At 37.1% G+C, this 21282-nt stretch overlaps 1 protein-coding gene across 2 annotated transcripts in view; it reads right to left on the bottom strand.

The window, feature by feature from the left end:
* Positions 1–21282, bottom strand: part of DOCK3 (dedicator of cytokinesis 3) — a 664292-nt gene that overhangs the window by 199363 nt on the left and 443647 nt on the right. For both annotated transcript variants that reach the window (XM_032290004.1, XM_032290005.1), the window contains exons 11-12: positions 18163–18223; positions 16771–16918 (exon numbers count right to left, since the gene is read on the bottom strand). In XM_032290004.1, the coding sequence (XP_032145895.1) occupies positions 16771–16918; positions 18163–18223 (209 nt within the window). The remainder of the gene's footprint in view (positions 1–16770; positions 16919–18162; positions 18224–21282) is intronic.

Here is a 21282-nt window from a genome sequence, read left to right as displayed (position 1 = left end):
CATGCCACTGGAGGCACGCCTGAAGACGTTGGTCCCTTAAGCAGCCCTGTGTCTCGTTTCAAGCATGACTTAGCTGAGGTCTGGGGCTAGTCTTGCCTGTCCAGGAACCCACCCAGTGACCTGGCAGGAACATTCTCAGGTAATCAATGGGGGCCACACCAGTCTGTACAACTGGTAACAGGCATGCCACTTGGGCAAACAATTGGGGCCCCTTGTCTCAGCTCTACTGACCAAGGTCCTGAAGGCGGTCCAGTCCACTCATGGACCTGACAGGATCCACACTCACCCGAACTCCTGTAAAGTGGCCCACCAACTTCAGACTCCACTGTGAAACCAACAAAAGTCATGCAACCTGATTTCATCCTTGCCCAAATGTGATATGAGAAGCATTCCCATCAGCCTGGGGTCATAAGAGAAAGTCCTTACCTGAGAAAACCAGTCTTGCTCTTTCATAGGCACTGACATCAACACAAAGCAATCTGGATCATGAAGAATCATGCAAATATGACAACACCAAAAACCACCAATAAAGCTCCAATAAATGACCCCAAAGAAGTAGAGATCTATGAATTTCTTAATGAAGAGTTCAAAAATAATCATCTTTAAAGAAGTTTAACGAGATGTAAGAGAACAGATAGATAACTAAATGAAATCAGGAAAATAATGCATTAACAAAATGAGAAGTGATGGATTGATTTAGACAGAGTCTTGCTCTGTGGCCCAGACTGGATTGCGGTGGCATGATCTCAGCTCACTGCAACCTTCACCTTCCAGGTTCAAGTGATTCTCATTCCTCAGCCTCCCAAACAGCTGGAATTATAGGTGTGCACCACCACACCTGGCTAATTTTTTTTTTTTTTTTTTTAGTAGAGACAGGGTTTTGCCATGTTGGCCAGGATGGTTTTGAACTCCTGATGTCATGTGATCTGCCCCCTTCGGCCTCCCAAAGTGCTGGGATTACAGGTGTGAGCCACCATGCCCAGCCAAGAAGTTTAATAAAGAAATAGAAACCATAAAAAGAACTAAAAAGATATCCTGGAACTGACAAATACAATGAAAGAACTGAAAAGTTCAACAGAAAGCTTCAACAGCAGATGCTATCATACAGAATAAAGAATTAGTGAACTCAAAGACTGGTCACTTGAAATTAGCCAGTTAGGGACACAAAAAGAGAAAAGAGTGAAGTCAGTATATGGGACCTTTGGGACACCATCAAGAGAACAAATATAAGCATTACAGTAGTCCCAGAAGAAGAAAAGAAAGGGGGACAGAAAATGTAAAGAACTATTGGCTGAAAATGTTCTAAATCATGTGAGAGATAAGGACATCCACATTCATGAAGCTCAAAGGATCCCAAGAAAGATCAACCAAAGAATATTATCTTGTCAAAATGCTGAAAGTTAAAGACAAAGAGAATTTTGAAAGCAGTTAAAGATAAGCAACTCGTCCCATACAAGGACCTATTAGAATATCAGAAGATTTCTCAGCAAAAACCTTGCAAACTAGTAAGAGGTGATATGATATACTCAGTGCTTAAAAAAATCCCAAGAATACTTGGCCCAGCAAAGCTACACTTCAGAAAGGAAACAAAGATAAAGATATTCCTGACAAACAAAAGCTGAAGAGGCTCATCACCACTAGACTGGCCTTTTCAGAAATACTAAAGGGAGTTTTTAGAGCTGAAACATGAGAACACTAATTAGTAACATGAAAATATATAAAAGTATAAAACTCAGCTGGGCATGGTGGCTTGTGGCTTATGCCTGTAATCCTAGCCCTTTGGGAGGATGAGACAGGCAGGTCACTTGAGCCCAGGAGTTTGAGACCAGTCTGAGAAACATGGCATGATCCTGCTCTTACAAAAAAACATAACAATTAGGTGAGTGTGGTGGTATGTGCCTGTAGTCCCAGTAACTCAGTAGGCTGAGATGGGTGGATCACTTGAGCCCAGGAGGTTGAGGCTGAAGTGAGCCAAGATTGTGCCACTGTGCTCCAGCCTGCGTAACAGAGTCAGACTCTGTCTGTGACACTGTGCTGCAGCCTGCGTAACAGAGTCAGACTCTGTCTAAACAGAAAAAAGAAAGAAGGAAAGTATAAACTCACTGGTAAGTGTTAAGTATACAGTCAAATTCAGAATGTTCAAATATCATAATAATACAAATCACTTATAACACTAATATAATAGGTTAAGAGACAAGAATGTTAGGAATACTTATGGCTGATAAATTCCTGGACACTTGTGCTCTACCAAGACTAAACCAGAAGGAAGTTGAAACGCTGAATAGACCAACAAGGGCTAAAGCAGAGGCAGCAATCAATAGCCCACCAACCAAAAAAAGTTCAGGTTCAGACAGGTTCACAGCCGAATTCTACCAGACGTACAAAGAGGAGATGGTTCCATTCCTTCTAAAACTGTATCAAACAATACAAAAGGAGGGAATCCTCTCTAACTCATTTTATGAGACCAACATCATCCTGATACCAAAACCAGGCAGAGACTCAACTAAAAAAGAAAATATCAGGCCAATAGCCATGATGAACATAGGTGCAAAAATCTTCAATAAAATATTGGCAAACCAATTGCAACAGCATATCAAAAAGCTTATCCATCATGATCAAGTAGCCTTCATCCTGGGGATGCAAGGCTGGTTCAACATATGAAAATCTGTAAACGTAATCCATCACATAAATGGAACCAAAGACAAAAACCACATGATTATCTCAATAGATGCAGAGAAGGTCTTTGACAAAATTCAACAACTCTTCATGCTAAAAACTCTCAATAAACTAGGTATTGATGGAATTTATCATAAAATGATAAAAGCCATTTATGACAAACCTACAGCCAATATCATACTGGGCAAAAGCTGGAAGAATTCCCTTTGAAATCAGGCACTACACAAGGATGCCCTCTCTCACCACTCCTATTCAACATAGTATTGGAAGTTCTAGCCAGAGCAACGAGGCAAGAAAAAGAAATAAAGAGTATTCAAATAGGAAAGGAGGAAGTCAAACTGTCTCCATTTGTAGACAACATGACTGTATATCTAGAAAACCCCATCATCTCAGCCCAAAATATTCTCAAACTGATAAGCAACTTCAGCAAAGTCTCATGATACAAAAAAAAAGTGCAGAAATCACAAGCATTCCTATATACCAAAACAGACAAACAGAGAGACAAATCAAGAGCGAGCTCCCATTCACAATTGCTACAAAGAGAATAAAATACCTAGGAATACAACTAACAAAGGATATAAAGGACCTCTTCAAGGAAAACTACAAACCACTGCTCAATGAAACAAGAGAGGACACAAACAGATGGAAAAAAATTCCATGCTCAAGTATAGGAAGAATTAATATCATGAAAATGGCCATGCCACCCAAAGTAATCTATAGATTCAACGCTATCCCCATCAAGCTACCTATGACCTTCTTCACACAACTAGAAAAAACCACTTTAAACTTCACATGGAATTGCAAGAGAGCCCGCATAGCCAAGGCAATCCTAAGCTAAAAGAACAAAGCTGGAGGCATCACACTGCCAGACTTCAAACTATACTACAAGGCTACAGTAATCAAAGCAGCATGGTACTGGTACCGAAACAGAGACATAGACCAATGGAACAGAACAGAGACCCCAGAAGAAACACCACACATCTACAACCATCTGATCTTTGATAAACCTGAAAAAAAACAAGCAATGGGGAAAGGATTCCCTGTTTAATAAGTGGTGTTGGGAAAATTGGCTAGCAATGTGCAGAAAGCAGAAACTGGACGCCTTCCTGTCATCTTACACTAAAATTCACTCCAGATGGATTAAAGATTTAAACATAACACCTAACACCATAAAAACACTAGAAGAAAATGTAGGCAAAACCATCCAGGACATAGGCATAGGCAAGGACTTCATGACTAAAACATTGAAAGCAATGGCAACAAAAGCCAAGAAAGACAAATGGGATCTAATTAAAATCCAGAGCTTCTGTACAGCAAAAGAAATCATCATTAGAATGAACTGGCAACCAACAGAATGGTAAAAAATTTTTGCAGTCTACCCATCTGACAAAGGGATAATATCCAGAATCTACAAAGAACTAAAACAGATATAAAAGAAAAAAACCAACAACCCCATTCAAAAGCGGGCAAAGGACATGAACAGACACTTTACAAAAGAAGACATATATGAGGCCAGCAAACATATGAAAAAATGCTCATCACTGGTCATTAGAGAAATGCGAATCAAAACTACATTGAGATACCATCTCACGCCAGTTAGAATGGCGATCATTAAAAAATCTGGAGACAACAGATGCTGGAGAGGATGTGGAGAAATGGGAACATTTTTACACTGTTGGTGGGAGTGTAAATTAGTTCAACCATTGTGGAAGACAGTGTGGTGATTCCTCAAGGACCTAGAAATAGAAATGCCATTTGACCCAGCAATCCCATTACTGGGTATATACCCAAAGAACTATAAATCGTTCTACTATAAAGACACTTGTACATGTATGTTCATTGCAGTCCTATGTACAATAGCAAAGACTTGGAACCAACCCCAATGCCCATCAATGATAGACTGGACAAAGAAAATGTGGTATATATACATCATGGAATACTAAGCAGCCATAAAAAAAGATGATTTCCTGTCCTTTGTAGGGACTTGGAAGCCATCATTCTCAGCAAACTGACACAAGAACAGAAAACCAAACACCACATGCTGTTATTCATAGGTGGATGTTGAACAATGAGAACACATGGATTCAGGGAGAGGAGCATTACACACTGGGGAAAGTTGTGGAGGGGTGGTGGGGGACAGTGGGAGGTGGGGAGGTTGGGAAGGGTCGGGGGGAGAGCATGGGGGGAAATGCTGGATATAGTATACACCTAAAGTGAAATAATTCAAAAAAATAAAAAGAAAAAAGAAATAGAGAAGCTCACTATATGGAAATGTGGAAAAGCAAGCTATATAGTTAAGTAAAAAATATAATTTGTTATACAGTATATAAAATATAATAACATAATGCAAAAATGTCTAATAAAAAAAGAATGCTTATTGCTACAATAATTTGTTAATGGTTACAACATGTCAATATGTAAACAGTGACATAAAAATATAAACTGTGGGTGGGGGAACTAAAAGTGTAGAGTTTTCACACACAGTTGCTATTGTATCAACTTAAATTGTCATAACTATAAAGTGTTTTATGTAAACCTCATGGTAAGCACAGAGAAAAACACCCAGTAGTTACACAAAAGGTAGAGAAAAAAAATGAAAGCATACCAGTATAAAATTCAACAAATTTCAAAGAAAGATAAGCAAGAGAGGATGGGAAAAAAACTACCAAACTACCAAAAAATCATGAATTAGTGAACAGAATGGCAATAGTAACTTTTACCTATTAATTACTATAAGTGAAATTGGACTAAATTCTCCATTCTAAATACAGAGTGACTGAATGCATAAAAATGCAAGATCCATCAATATGCTGCCTACAAAAGATTCACTTTAGCTTTATGGATATACATAGGCTAAAAGTGAAGTGATGAAAAAAGATATTCCACTCAAATATAACCAAAAGATGGTAGGAGTTGTAATATTTATATTAATCAAAATAGATTTTCAGACAAAATCTGTCACAAGACAAATAAGGTCTCTCTGTAATGATAAAGAGCAAATTCATCCAAGAATATAACAGTTACAAATATTTGCACCTAATATTAGAACATCTAAACATATAAAGCAAATATTAATAGTTCTAAAAGGAGTAATATAGTACAACACAATAATAGTATGGGACTCCAGGACCTCAGTTTGAACGACTAAGATGTCATCCAAACAGAAAATCAATAAGGAAATAGCAGACTTGAGTTACACTGTAAACCAAGTGGACCTAACACACATATACAGAATATTTCATCCAAGAGCAACAGAATACACATTTCTCTCAAGCACACATGGAATATTTTCCAGGATACAGGAATACAGCATATATTAAGCTACAAAACAAGTCTTAACAAATTTAAGAATTAAATCTAAACTATCTTTTCTGACCACAATGGTATGAAACTAGACATCAATAACATGAGGAGATTCCTCAAGGACATAGAAATAGAAATTCCATTTGACCCAGCAATCCCATTGCTGGGTATATATCCAAAGGATTACAAATCGTTCTACTATAAGGACACGTGCACACGAATGTTCATTGCAGCACTGTTTACAATAGCAAAGACCTGGAACCAACCCAAATGCCCATCGACGATAGACTGGATAGGGAAAATGTGGCACATATACACCATGGAATATTATGCAGCCATCAAAAACGATGAGTTAGGGTCCTTTGTAGGGACATGGATGAACCTGGAAACCATCATTCTCAGCAAACTGACAGGAGAGCAGAAGATCAAACACCGCATGTTCTCACTCATAGGCGGGTGTTGAACAATGAGAACACATGGACACAGGGAGGGGAGCACTACACACTGGGGTCAGTTGGGGGGAAATAGGGGAGGGAGGGTGGGGGGTGGGAAGCTGGGGAGAGATAGCAAGGGGAGCAATGCCAGATGTAGGTGATGGGGAGGAAGGCAGCAAATCACACTGCCATGTGTGTTCCTATACAACAATTTTGCATGTTCTTCACATGTACCCCAAAAGCTAAAATGCAATAAAATAAATAAAGGGGAAAAAAAATAACATGAGGAAAACTGAAAATTTCACAAATATGTGGAAATTAAACAACATTCTCTTGAATAACTGAGTCAAAGAAGGAAAATCAAGATATACCTTGAGATAAATGAAAATGAAAACAAAACCTATCAAGACTTATGGCATGCAGAAAAAGCAGTTCTCAGAGGGACATTTACAACAATAAATACCTATATGCAGAAAAAAGATCTGAAATAATGTAATGTTACATCTCAAGGAACTAAAAAATAGCAAACTAAAAAATAGCACCTAAGCTCAAAGTTAAAAGGATGAAAATAATGAAAGTTAGGGCAAAAATAAATGAAATAAAGACTAGAAAGACAACAGAAAAGATCAACATAACTGACAGTTGGTTTCCTGAAAAGCTAAATGAGCTTGACAAATCTATTTTTTTTTTTTTTTTTTTTGAGATGGAGTGTCACTCTGTTGCCAGGCTTGAGTGCAGCTGAGTTCAAGCCATCCTCCTGTGTCAGCCTCCCAAGTAGCGGGGATTACAGGCATGTGCCACCACACCCAGCTAATTTCTGCATTTTTGGTAGAGATGGGGTTTCACTATGTTGGCCAGAGTGGTACTGACCTCCTGACCTCGTGATCTGCCCCCCTCGGCCTCCCAAAGTCCTAGGATTACAGGTGTGAGCCACTGCACCCGGCTGACAAATCTTTAGTTGAATTGACCAAGAATAAAAAGAGAAAAGACTCAAATAAATAAAATTATAAATGAAAGAAGAAACATTACAACTGATACTATAAAAATACAAAGTTATAACAAACGTCTATGAACAATTATACATTAAGATATTGGATAACCTAACAAAATGGATAAATTCCTAGAAACATACAACTTACCAAGATTTAATCATAAATAATAAAAAAAATAAACAGATCAATAATAAGAATACTGAAGTAGTAATCAAAAATCTCCCAACAAAGAAATGTCCACAACGAAAAGGCTTCATGGGTGAAGTTTACTAAGCATTTGAAAAATAATTAATGTCAATACTTTTCAAACTTCTCCAAAAAAATGAAGAGGACGGAGCATTTTCAAGCCCATTTTTACAATGCCAGTATTGTCCTCATACTAAAGTCAGATAAGAAATACTATAGATTCAGTATCCCTTATCTAAAATGCTTGGGACTAGAATTGTTTCAGATTTTAAATTGTTTCAGATGTTGGAATATTTGCAATATACTTACTGGCTGAATTTCCCTAATCTGAAAATCTGAAACCCAGTATGCTCCAATGAACATTTTCTTTTAAGCATCATGTCAGCACTAAAAAATTTCAGATTTTGGAGCATTTCAGATTTTGGACATTAAACCCATACAAAAGAAAAGAAAAGAAAAGAAAAGAAAAAAGAAAAGAAAATTACAAATCTGATGAACACAGATACAAAATTTCTGATGAACACAGATACAAAATTTCTCAATAAAATACTAGCAAACCATATCCAATAGCACATAGAAAGGATCATACACATAATCAAGTGAAATTTATCCCTGGGATACAAGGAAGGTTAAACATACACAAATCAATAAATGTAATATACCAAATTAAGAAAATGAAGACAAAAATGATACTACCATTTCTTTTTTTTTTTTTAACTTTTATTTTAGGTTTGGGGTAAATCTGCAGGTTTGCTATATAGGTAAACTCATGTCACAAGGGTTTGGTGTACAGAATACTTCATCACCCAGGTACTAAGCCTAGTAACCAATAGTTATTTTTTCTACTCATCTCCCTCCTCCCACCCTCACCGTCAGGTAAGCCCCAGTGTCTGTTATTCCCCTCTTTGTGTCCATGTGTTCTCATCATTTAACTCCCACTTATAAGTGAGAACACGTAGTATCTGGTTTTCTGTCTCTGCATTAGTTTGCTACGAATGAAGGCCTCCAGCTCCATCCATGTTCCTGCAAAGGGCACGATCTTGTTCTTTTTATGGCTGCATAGTATTCCATGGTATACATGTGCCACATTTTCTTTATGCAGGCTACCATTGATGGGCGTTTAGGATGATTCCATGTCTTCGCTATTGTGAATAGTACTACCATGAACATGCATGTGCATGTGTCTTTATGATAGAATAATTCATATTCCTTTGGGTGTATATCCAGTAATGGAATTGCTGAGTCAAATGATAGTTCTGCTATTAGGTTTTTCAGGAATCGACATACTGCTTTCCATAGTGGTTGAACTAATTTATATTCCCACCAACAGTGTATAAGTGTTCCTTTTCTGTGCAACTTCACCAGCATCTGTTATTTTTTGACTTTTTAATGATAGCCATTCTGAGTGGTGTGAGATGGTATCTCATTGTGGTTTTGATTTGCATTTCTCTAATGATCAGTGATGTTGAGCTTTTTTCCGTATGCTTGTTGGCTGCATGTATGCCTTCTTTTGGAGGTGTCTATACATGTCCTTTGCCCAGTTTTTACTGGCATTCTTTTTTCTTATACATTTAAGTTCCTTACCAATGTTACATATTGGACCTTTGTCAGATGCAGTTTGCAAATATTTTCTCCTATTTCTGTAGATTCTCCGTTTACTCTGTTGATAGTTTCTTTTTTCCATGAAAACTATCTAGTTTAATTAGATCCTATTTGTCAATTTTGCTTTTGGCATCTTCATCATGAAATCTTTTTCTGTTCCTATGTCTAGAATGGTATTGTCCAGGTTGTCTATCAGGGTTTCTATAGTTTTGTGTTTGATATTTAAGTCTTTAATCCATCTTGAGTTGATTTTTGTATATGGTGTAAGGAAGGGGTCCAGTTTCAATCTTCTGCAAATGGCTAGAGAGTTATCCCAGTTTTTACTGAATAGGGAGTCCTTTCCCCATTGCTTGTTTTTGTCAGCTTTGTCAAAGATCAGACGGTTGTAGCTATACTGCCTTATTTCTGGGCTCTTTATTCTGTTCTATTTTTCTATGTGTCTGTTTTTGTACCAGTACCATGTTGTTTTGGTTACTGTAGTCCTGTAGCATAGTTTGAAGTCAGGTAGCATAATGCCTCCAGTGTTGTTTTTTTTTTTTTTGGTTCCATGTGAGTTTTAAAATAGTTTTTTCTAGCTCTGTGAAGAATGTCATTAGTAGTTTAATAGGAATAGCACTGAGCGACCGTTTCAACAGATGTAGAAAAAGTGTCTGACAAAATTTAACATCCTTTCATGATGAAAACTCTCAATAAATTAGATACACAAGTAATGTATATAATAAAGGCCATTTATCATGAGCCCACAGTTAATATCATATTCAATAGTGAAAAGCTAAAAGCCTTCCTTTTAGGATCAGGAACACGACAAAGATGTCCACTCTCGTCACTTTCGTTCAACACTGTGCTAGAAGTTCTAGCCAGAGCAATCAGGCAAGAAAAAATAAGATACATCCAGACTGGAAATGAAGAAGTTAAACTGTCTTGTTTGCAGATGACATGACCATATATATATATATATAGTCTTCATATATATATATATATATATGAAGACTTTATATATATAGGGCTTTATATATCTAGGCTTTATATACATACATATATATATATGTATATATATACACATATATATAAAGCCTAAAGACTTAGTCAAAAAACTGTTAGAATAAACAAATTCGGTAAAGTAGCAGGAGACAAAATCAACATATAAAAAGTCAGCAAGATTTCTATATACTAATGACAAGCTCTCCAAAAAATGTTAAGAAAACAATGTCATTTATGATAGCATCAAAAAAAGTAAAATATTTAGGAATAACTTAACCAAGAAAATCAATGATCTGTTTACTGAAATATAAAACATGGATGAAAGAAATTAAAGACAGAAGTAAATGAAAAAATATTCAGTGTTCTTAGATTGAGAGAATTAATATTTTCAAAGTACCTACATACTACCCAAAGTAATCTAGATTCAAGGCAACCTATATCAATATTCCAATGACATTTTTCACAGAAATAAAAATGAACAATCCTGAAATTTGTGTGGAACCACAAAAGTCCCTGAACAGCCAAAGCAGTCTTATGAAATAAGGACAAAGCTATGGGCATTACACATCTTGATTTCAAATAATATTGTTAAGTAACAGTAATCAAAATAATATGGTAATGGAATACAAACAGACCCGCAGACCAATGGAACAGCATAGAGAAACCGGAAATAAACTCGGCAAACTAGTCTTTGACAAGGGCACCAAGAATACACAATGGGGTAAGGACAGTCTTCAATAAGTGGTGCTAGGAAAACTGGACATCCACATAAAAAAGTATAAAATTGGACCCTTATCTGACATAAAACACAAAAACTAATTTAAAAGAGATTAAACACTTAAATATAAGACCTAAAACTGTAAAACTCCTAGGAGAAAACATAGAAAAAGGCTCTTTGACATTGGGTCTTAGCAATGATTTTTTGAGATATGACATCAAATACACAGGCAAGCCAAAATAAATAAATGGAACTATATCAAACTGAAAACCTTCTTCACAGCAAAGGAAACAACAAAATGAAAGGCAACCTATGGAATGAGAGGAAATATTTGTAAACCATATATCTGATAGGCGATTAAGAACTCATATAAATGAATAGCAAAACAAACCCCCAATAACTCAATTAAAAAACTGGCGGCTGGGCACAGTGGCTCATGCCTGTGATCCGAGCACTCTGGTAGCCCGATGTGGGTGGATCACGAGGTCAGGAGATGGAGACCATCCTGGCCAACATGGTGAAACCCCATCTCTACTAAAAATACACAAAATTAGCCGGGCATGGTGGTGCACACCTGTAGTCCAGCTGCTTAGGAGGCTGAGGCAGGGAATGCTTGAACCCGGGTGGTGGAGGATGCTGTGAGACAAGATCATGCCACTGCACTACAGCCTGGGTGACAGAGCAAGACTCTGTGTCAAACAACAACAACAACAACAACAACAACAACAACAACAACAGGCAAAAAGGCCTGAAAGACATTTTTCCAAAGAAGATACACAAGTGGCCAACAGGTATATGAAAAGGTACTCAGTATCACTAACCATCACAAAAATGCAAATTAAAAAGAAAATGAGATATCACCTCACCTCTTGGGATGGTTGTAATCATAAAACAAGAGATAACAAGTAATGACAAGAATGTGAAGAAAAGGGAACCCTTGAACACTGTTGCTGGATGTGTAAATTGGTACAGCCATTATGGTATGGCGGTTCCTCAAAAAATTCAAAATAGGACAACTAGTTGATCCAGCAATCGTTCTTCTAGTATATAGCCAAAGAAAAATAAATCGGTATCTTGAAGAGATATCTGCACTCCCAGGTTTACTACAGTATTATATACACTAGCCATGATATGGAAACAAGCAGCCATCAATAGACAAATAATAATAAAGAATATATATAGTTCTTTAAATAATAAAGAAGATATAATTATGTATAATAAAGAATATATACAATTACAATGAGAATTGACAGATGAATAAGGAATTATATATTTTCTTTATTATTCATCTGTCAATTCCCATTGTAATTATATTTACTTATGATGACCATTGAGATAAATACATCCATTTTATCTTTTGAAATGTAATAAATAATAGTATAAAATTTAAAAATATGTATCTATTATACATATAACAGATTATTCAAACATAACAAAAAAGAGAAACCTGCTTTTGTGACAACATGGACAAGCCTGGAGGCTTTAGCCTAGGTAAAATAAGCCAGATATGGAAAGACAAATACATACTCTCTCACTTATGTGATGAATCTAAAAAAGTCATTCACAGAAACAGAGTAGAATGGTGGTTGCCAAGGGCTAGAGGACAGTGTAGAGATGTTCATCTTAGGATACAAACTTTCAGTTGTAAGACAAATAACTTCTGGAGATTTATGTACAGCATGGTAGCTATAGTTAATAATACTACATTACATATTTGCTAAGATGGTAGATCTTAAGTGTTCTCACCACAAGAAAAGTAAATATGTGAAGTGATGGATATGTTCCTTAGCTTGAATGTAGTTATCATCTAACAACGTTCATGTATATCAAATCATCATGTTGTACAATTTAAATGTGTATAAATTTTTATTTGTCAATTATACCTCAATAAGGTTGGGGGATAAAAAGAGGACGGCCCATGGGCCTCTACCCATTTAAGAATGTTCTTCCATTTAAGAATGGCTCCTGGCCAGGTGCAGTGGCTCACGCCCATAATCCCAGCACTTTGGGAGGCCGAGGCAGGTAGATCACAAGCCCAAGAGATCAGGACCATCCTGGCCAACATGGTGAAACCCTGTCTTCTAAAAATACAAAAATTAGCAGGGCGTGGCAGCACGTGCCTATAGTCCCAGCTACTCGGGAGGCTGAGGCAGGAGAACTGCTTGAACCCAGGAGGCAGAGGTTGCAGTGAGCTGAGATCGCACCACTTGCTGCACTCCAGCCTGGGCAAAAGAGCGAGCAATAATCTGTCTAAAAAAAAAAAAAAAAAAAGAAAAAGAAAAAGAAAAAGAAAAAAATGGCTCCTAAACAAGTACGCCTAAGGCAGTTTCATGGTTAAGGTAGCCATGAAGCAAAGAATCCAAGACAGTATTCTCAAAAAACTCCTGATTAGGCCTAGTGTCTATCCCAAGTATGAGGAGCAGTTCCCTTCTAGTCATTACTCACAGAAGAGGTTGCCACCTAATATTGCTTTAATTAAAAAACCGTTTATTTCTTTAAATGTTTAATTTTTGTGGGTACACAGTAGGTATATGCCACTTGATATTTCTGTCCTCATAATGCCTGTCATGATATGGGGCATTTTCTGAATCTCTTTATTTTGAACATCACAGCACTGTCTAGGTAAATTATATTAACCTCAAATTACCTCGAGTTTTTAGATGTTTATGAAGGTTTTCTGGCAGAATTGGTTGAAATACATTTTTTTTAAAGGAGCAAAGCTACACAGATTTAGGAATTATGGTTGGGGTATGATCACCAAATTGAAGTGTTAAATGCTATTGTGAAAATCACCATAAAAGTAGCATAGTAAGTGGCTGTATCATCTTATGCCTCAAGATAAATTTCCAGTGTGAAAGCATCAGGAAAGAGTAAAAGAATGATGCAGCAAAGCCAGTCTGATGAAGTAAAAATAATGTGCCTTGGAAAACTGTGTCAGATGATTCAGAAAGTGGCTCAAGTGATGACAAAGACCTGATGGCATGGCTGCATATGAATAATTTAAATAATTTTTTCACGAAATTTGAGAGTCAAGAATAAGTAATATATCTCAATTTTACATAATATGTGATTGGTACATAATTTATAATACGTATTTTATAATATAAAATGTAACCCAAATTAAAAATTTAATATTGAAAACACGTATTTATCTGTTTCATTAAGGTTGGCCTAAATATGCTTATTTGGACATTTTTCATTGTAAAACTGGACAGCGATCATCACATATTCAAAGCCATCTTGTATTTTGTTACATGCATTATTTATGGACGTCCACCCCTTCCAGTGTTGGCTTTGGTTCCTGGCACTCCTCTCCTTTTGTGTCCTGGGTTCTAAGTACAGTGTGCCCTGTGCCTGCTTGTGACCCTTTGTCCTTCTGGCCAAGAAAAATATGCTATCTGTAACAGACTGAAATGCACATATGGTTATTTATTTATGAGTTTTAAGGCATATGACTCATTTGGAAGCAACCTAGTTTTCATGCCTCAACTTCTTATGGCAATTTTCTTAAAAGGATGTGGTGCCTTTCCATAAACATATAAAAACAACATCATACAGCAGAGTAGTGGCCTTGGCAGAGACAGACAGGAGTTTGAATCTTCTCTGGTTAGGGCTGACTACGAACAATGAAAGAAATAATAAGAATGTGAAGAACTAATCAGATATTTGCCAACTCATTGATTAAAACTGTGTAAGAGGTTTTTATCATTGTAAAATCCTGTCCTACAAAGGCTAAAGCACTATCAATAGCAATTAGTGAACTCTTTAAGCTTCCAATTCAATCTAACCAACAAAAACATTGCCTGAAATTTACTGGAAAATACTGCTTCTCTTGAGGGCTAGATTCACTGTGCTGATGTGGATTAAAATGACTAATCCTATAATAATTCTATACTGCACACAAAATCAATTTTATAAACATGCATTTGAGAGTCTGTCTGAAAGTCTGTTAACATTTTCCGGTTGAAAAATCATTGTACATTTTAACTCTGTTAATCTTTCAAAAGAAATTCTGAAAAAACTATTTTCTCTATAAACATATTTTTCTTCAGTTTTTTAAGAACTGGTATATTAGACACAGCCCATAAGAAGGAGCTAAGAAAAATATATATGTGAATCTCATTTCTCGCAGAAAGCTGTTGCTTTAAAAGCAATTAGGCCAATTAAGCCTGACAGCATGATTTCAGGAAGAATGCTGTGCAAGCTCCTATCTGTAATGAAAATTTGCACCGAAACAAGGAAGAGATAATACATGCAAAGACACAGCAATTCTAGAGTGCTATCTATAAATCCCTTGCCCTTAGAAAAAATACAGTGGAGTAAGATGATAATAATGATGATTCTGGATTTCTGTTTAGTCCTTTTCAAAGAAAGGAAGGCATATAAACAAGCAGGTTCCTCCACCCATCAATGTGGGGATTTGGTAAATGGAGAAAGCCTATGACTGATGCATGGAAGGTGGAGAAAACCAGCCAAAGTTTTCTTTGTAAGTTATGATTCCAAAGGAAGATTCTCATCCCATCAAGTATACAAGTCTGAATAGAACAAAGCTGAAGAGAAAATAGGTAATGAGGATATTTGGGTTTTTATTTTGAAATTAATCAAATGTAGCTTAATAGAAATTGTGAATTAAGTTTATTTCATGCCCAAGTTAGACAGAGCAACAGATAATGCAGAAAAATCTCTATACGATATTATGGTAAAGAAACATTAACATGGTGATTGGCAGTATTTGATTTAATTTAGATAAACAATATTGGGTTAAACTGAAAGATGAGTTTCAAAGAATTCTCAGAATTTTAAGTATACTTGCTTTAAAAACTTACTAAACCCACCACTTATTATTTTTTAGCACTACTCTGTGTGTGTAAGCCTATATGACCAAAGATGGAGTATATGACTGAATTCTGCATTTCTTTTCATTATTATGTTTTTCCTATTGTTTAAAAAGTTAGAGATGGACTGCTTATCTAAGACAATATCCCTTGGCTGAAGAACACTACAAATAATGCCATGCCTGGTTGGATGTGACTTATTGATCTCCGGTGGCACAGGTGAAGAATGATACCTCAGTTCCTCAGAGAAACTGGCTTTCTTTCAAAGATAGATAAACTTGACTTGTGATCACTCTTTTAAACAATCTTAATAATTAGCAGTTCAGTTAATAATAACTAGTGGGCAAGCATTAGACACACAAGACTGTCATAGCAAAGAAACATCAGAAGTGTATGGTTAGCTTTTCTGCAAATATATAAGACTGGTTAATTCTGTAGAGAAATGGAAATGTATACTACCAGATTTTCACTTTAGGATAGAAGGTCCCAAACGAATCTGTTTCAGAATTATCTGGGAACCTTATTAAAAATAATGCTGTGTGGGCTCCACCCCAAATCTTAGATCAATCTTTTCTGCATTTTCAAGAACCTCTCTATCCTACATCCTGGTGATTCTGTGTCCACAAGGCTTTTTGTTTTGTTTTTTTGTTTTTGTTTTTTTTTTTTTTGAGATGGAGTCTTGCTCTGTCGCCCAGGCTAGAGTGCAGTGGTGCGATGTTGGCTCACTGCAACCTCTGCCTCCCGGGTCTCAAGCCACTCTCCTGCCTCAGCATCCTGAGTAGCTGGGACTACAGTGTGTGCCACCACACCCGGCTAATTTTTTGTATTTTTAGTAAAGACGGGGTTTCACCATGTTAGCCAGGATGGTCTCCATCTCCTGACATCATGATCCACCTGCCTCGACCTCCCAACGTGCCGGGATTACAGGCGTGAGCCACTGCGGCTGACCCATGTCCACAAAGTTTGAGAACTGCTGCTCTCAAGGGCAGTGCTGGGATGTCTTATGCTACACAACATTAATATTCCTGATGTCCATTACTCACGTGTAAACCTTAAGAACAAAATCCTTTTCTTCCTTTACTTCTGTGAGTGACTGTAGGACATCCAAGATGCTTAAGACTGCACAGCCATATGGTCGCCTGTAGTGCAGGTGAGGAGGACCTTTCTTTGAGTCATTCAGGAGCATCCGGCCTTGGGCACAGCAGAAAACACCAGTCAGACCGAGAAAAGCATGCTTCCTCTCCAGTATCACCTAATTGTCATACAAGGATGCCTGAGCTACAGGCACTTAGGAAATCTAAGTTGGAAGACTACAGGACTAAAGGGAGTCATCCAAGGATATTTATCTGGAAAAATACCAAACAGGCCTCTAGCCAAAGCTCTTCCCCATACTGCATTCAATCAATCATTCTTATTGTCCTCTAAACCAATATCAACAGTCCATTTAATAATCACATAAGAATAAAAGTGATTTTATGAATTTCTTAGAAAAACCAATGTGCTAATAATAGTTTTAAACTTGTCAGGTATATTATAGATACAAAGCTTAGTATTTAGGTGCCAGGTATAAACTACATATGCACAGACAGGGAGGATGCTGTGTTCTTTCAACCAAATTCTGTTGTCAAATGTCATCCTGAACAATTGTGGTACCGAAAGTAGTCTTAGAAAGTGGATGAGTGCTTACTTTTCCTGCTTACCAAAGCTGTGCCTACAGTAGCAAGAATACTTGCAAATGCTGGAACCTTAACAAACACTTTATTAGCACAGCAAAATAGCTGTTTTGTTGGCAAGGGATTAAAAAATATTCTATGATAAAAATGTACATGATATGCCAGAACTCAAACCTATAAAGGAGGACTTGGTTCACCATAGCCCCAAAAGTTATATTATAAACATGAAATAAGTTCTGAGCAAACCAACAACAGAACAGCAGCAAAAATCACTTTTTCATCTTGGGTGGGGTAGAAGTGAAATGCCATCCATCTTCTGGAGTGATGACAATAACTCTAATTTTGTGGTGAGTACGACAGATACATAATTTCAAACACAAACAATAGGTGGTGAATAGCCTTTGCTGTGAAGTTGGCACCCCTGGAACACTGCTATAAAATCTCTGAGTGTAGGGTAGGTATAGAGGCAATGTCAATAAGGATATCATTTGAAATAAAAAGTTTGGGTCTAAAAACAGATAGGGAGCAGAAGGTTTTAAGTGATAAAAAACACAAACAAAAAGACCCCTCTGAATCCATTTATATCAAACCAAGCTACCATAGCAGTTGAGTTTAGGTATAGCTTTAATACAAGCTGGACTCTAATCCTGAGACCTGAAATTACAGGTAAGATCTAGGGAGAAAACAAACGTCATGCACAAGACAGACTTATTCCAAGTTGGGTCAGTCTTAAGTCATATGAATGGGTAAGGTGAACAGTACCTATTCGGATCACATGGGCAACAATATACAAATCTCTCTTCATATCTTTGCTGCTCAGATCCTAAGAAAAGAGAAAAAACAAGTAAATTCAGGCAAGGAATACATAGAAAATAATTAAAAATTCATTTTGAATCTCTACTCATTTGCTTTTATTATATGTTACAGGTAGGGGAAGGGAGACTACAGCAAATAGCACTTCAATGTTTGTAAGATGTCTGCAGAGAAAGTCTGGTTATCTTATATGCCTTTGGACGTTTATTTTATTGATAATATTTTTCCAACTCCCATTTAGATCACTTAACAAATAAAAAGTCTATAAAAGTTCTCACATCAGAAATATTCATGATATTGCCTTATTCCATGTCTACTCTAACATCATGTAAAAACATTCTGTACAAAAGGAATAAATGTTCAGTGCAGAAAAAATTGGAAAAACACCGAAAAGCTCAATAACTGAAATCCTAAAAGTTTGTTCTCCACTAATTTTACATTGATTTCTCTGTCCACAAATGATTATTACACATGAAGTATATTACACTTAAAAGAGATTAATTTGGTATCGGTGAAACCTCAATCATTTGATTTCCATTTCTAAATTCTGATATTCATCATTTGTACTAAATTATAAAGTTAAAAATAATCTTATTGAAAAAAATTAAGGGTTTCCTTTAAGTAAACAGATATGATCCAGAATCAGAAAATTTCCAAACCAAAGCATTATGAAAATCATTCCTTTTTCTTTCTTTTCTTTAAAAAACAAGGTCTTGCTCTGACACCAGGATGGAGTGAGGTGGCGCAATCACAGCTCACTGCAAGCTTGTCTTCTGTGCCAAGCCATTCTCCTACCTCAGCCTCCCAAGTAACTGGTACTACAGGTGTGCATTATCGTGCCCAGCTATTTTTAAAATTATTTGTAGAGATGGGGTCTTGTTACGTTGCCAGAGCTGGTCTCGAACCTCTAGGCTCAAGCAGTCTTCCTGCCTCAGCCTCCCAAAGTGTTAAGGTTACAGGTATTACCATGCCCAGCCTGATAATCATTCTATTTGTGTCTAGAACATATGTTGAAATGTTTGTTAATGAGTATGCATTATACTTTTTAGATGCCTTGTACTTGAAATAACAAAAATTCATTTAATATATATTGTTTCAGATTTTTCACCAGGCTGTCAACTTGCTGCTTACTCTCGGTCATTATTGTGAGTCATTATCATTTCATAATGATACTTTTGTCCTTATGGAATGACTTTTGTCCTTAATGCAACAGGTTTTCTGTGATCTCCCTTTCTAGGAAAGGTTCCCTTAGTTCCATATCCTTTTCCTCTTTTATCTTTTGATTGATCCCAGATGCCTGTCTTTCTTCAATTAAAAAAAAAAAAAAGTACAATCAAATGGCAGTCATGATTTGGAATGAGTGTTGAGATTCAGAGTGTAAGGTCTGAACCCGCCTTGAATGACATGGCCTCTGGATACCAGGTTTTGCCCTCCTAACCAAACCACTTTATAAACCTACAAAAGGAAACTTAGCTGATCTCATAGGCCAAAAATCCTTCCTTCACTCTTCCTTCCATTATCTAAAAAAGACCTTCGAGACTGCTCCTACTTTAGCACTCCCCAACTCCTCTCAACCCTTCTCTATCTACACAGCAGAAATAAAAGGCTGTGCCATTGGAATTCTTATACAGGAGCCAGTCCCATGACCTGTAGCATTTTTATCCAAACAACTTAACCTCACAGTCCTGGGCTGGCCCTCATGTCTACATGCGGCAACAGCTGCCACCCTGATACTCTCAAAATCACAGGCTATGCCCCATCTACCCTCTATAGCTCTCACAACCTCCAAAGTTTAGTTTCCTCTTTGTACCTCACACACTTACTTTCAGCCCCTCGCCTTCTCCAGCTTTATGCACTCTTTATTGAAACTCCCAAAGTAACCATTGCTCTTGAACCTGACTTCAACCCAGTCTCTCACGGAATACCTAACAAAAACCTGAACCCCATAACTATATCTCCCATCCTCTTTGTATTCCTTTACACTTCACCTCAAGAGCCCTGCTACCCACATTAACCAAAAAATAGGAGCATACGAACTGCGCATTACAGAAAGGCCCTCCTTTATTGCTAGCAGTCTTAAAACATCAATAGCAGGTTTTGCCTAGGTAAGCATTTACCCTGTCTCTCACTCTACCCTTGGCTACCCTACCCTTGCTCCTCAGACTCTCCTCTAGACCCTTGTTCCTGTCTGCTCATACCCAATCTTGTTAATAAAAGTGCGTGGTTACTTAAAGATACCACACGCTTCCTCATACACCATGAAAACAAAAGCTCTCCCTCCACACAGTTACCCTATCAAACCCCGCTACAACTTTTAACAGCTGCAGTCCAAGACCACAGCACTGCCTCAGACCACTTTCTCACTTTTTGTTTACACTTCCAGTTCTGTCTAAGCCAAGGACTTTTTTTCCTCTGTGGTTCTTCTTCTTACATCTGCCTTCCTACCAACTGGACAGGCACTTGTACCCTTAGTTTTCCTTACTCCCAAAATTCAGTTTGCCAATGGAGACGAAAGCCTCCCTTTGTGGTCCCGACACGACACAAGAGGGTCATTCCATTAATCCCCTTACTTGTAGGGTTAGGAATTACTACTGTACTCGGCACAGGCATAGCAGGCCTTACCACTTCAGTGGGCACTTTCTGTAGTCTCTCTAATGATTTCTCTGCTAGCATTGCAGAATTAACTCAATCACTATCCTTTCTTCAATTTCAAGTAAATTTCCTAGCTGCAGTTATCCTCTAAAACTGCAGAGGTCTTGATTTTCTGATTGCTGAAAAAGGAGGAATTTGCCTATTACTAAATGAAGAATGTTGTTTTTATGTAAACCAGTCTAGGCTCGTATATGATGCCATCAATAAATTAAAAGAGCCCAAAAGCTTGCTAATCAGGCAAATGGTTGTTCTGGACCTGGCTGGACTGACTGGACACTCTCTAACTGGAAGTCATGGCTTCTTCCAATCCTTTGTCCTCTGATACCATCTTTATCCTTCTGTTATTTGGACCCTGTGTTTTCCAATTAATCTCTCAATTCCTACAAAATCATATACAAGCGATAACCAATCAGTCAA

This window comes from Sapajus apella, unplaced genomic scaffold, assembly GCF_009761245.1.
Source record: "Sapajus apella isolate SASKATOON/1434 unplaced genomic scaffold, GSC_monkey_1.0 scaffold23, whole genome shotgun sequence".
NCBI classification, from domain to species: Eukaryota; Metazoa; Chordata; class Mammalia; order Primates; family Cebidae; genus Sapajus; species Sapajus apella.
Note: the sequence above shows the minus strand (reverse complement) of the source record. Positions and strands in the feature narration are given on the sequence as shown.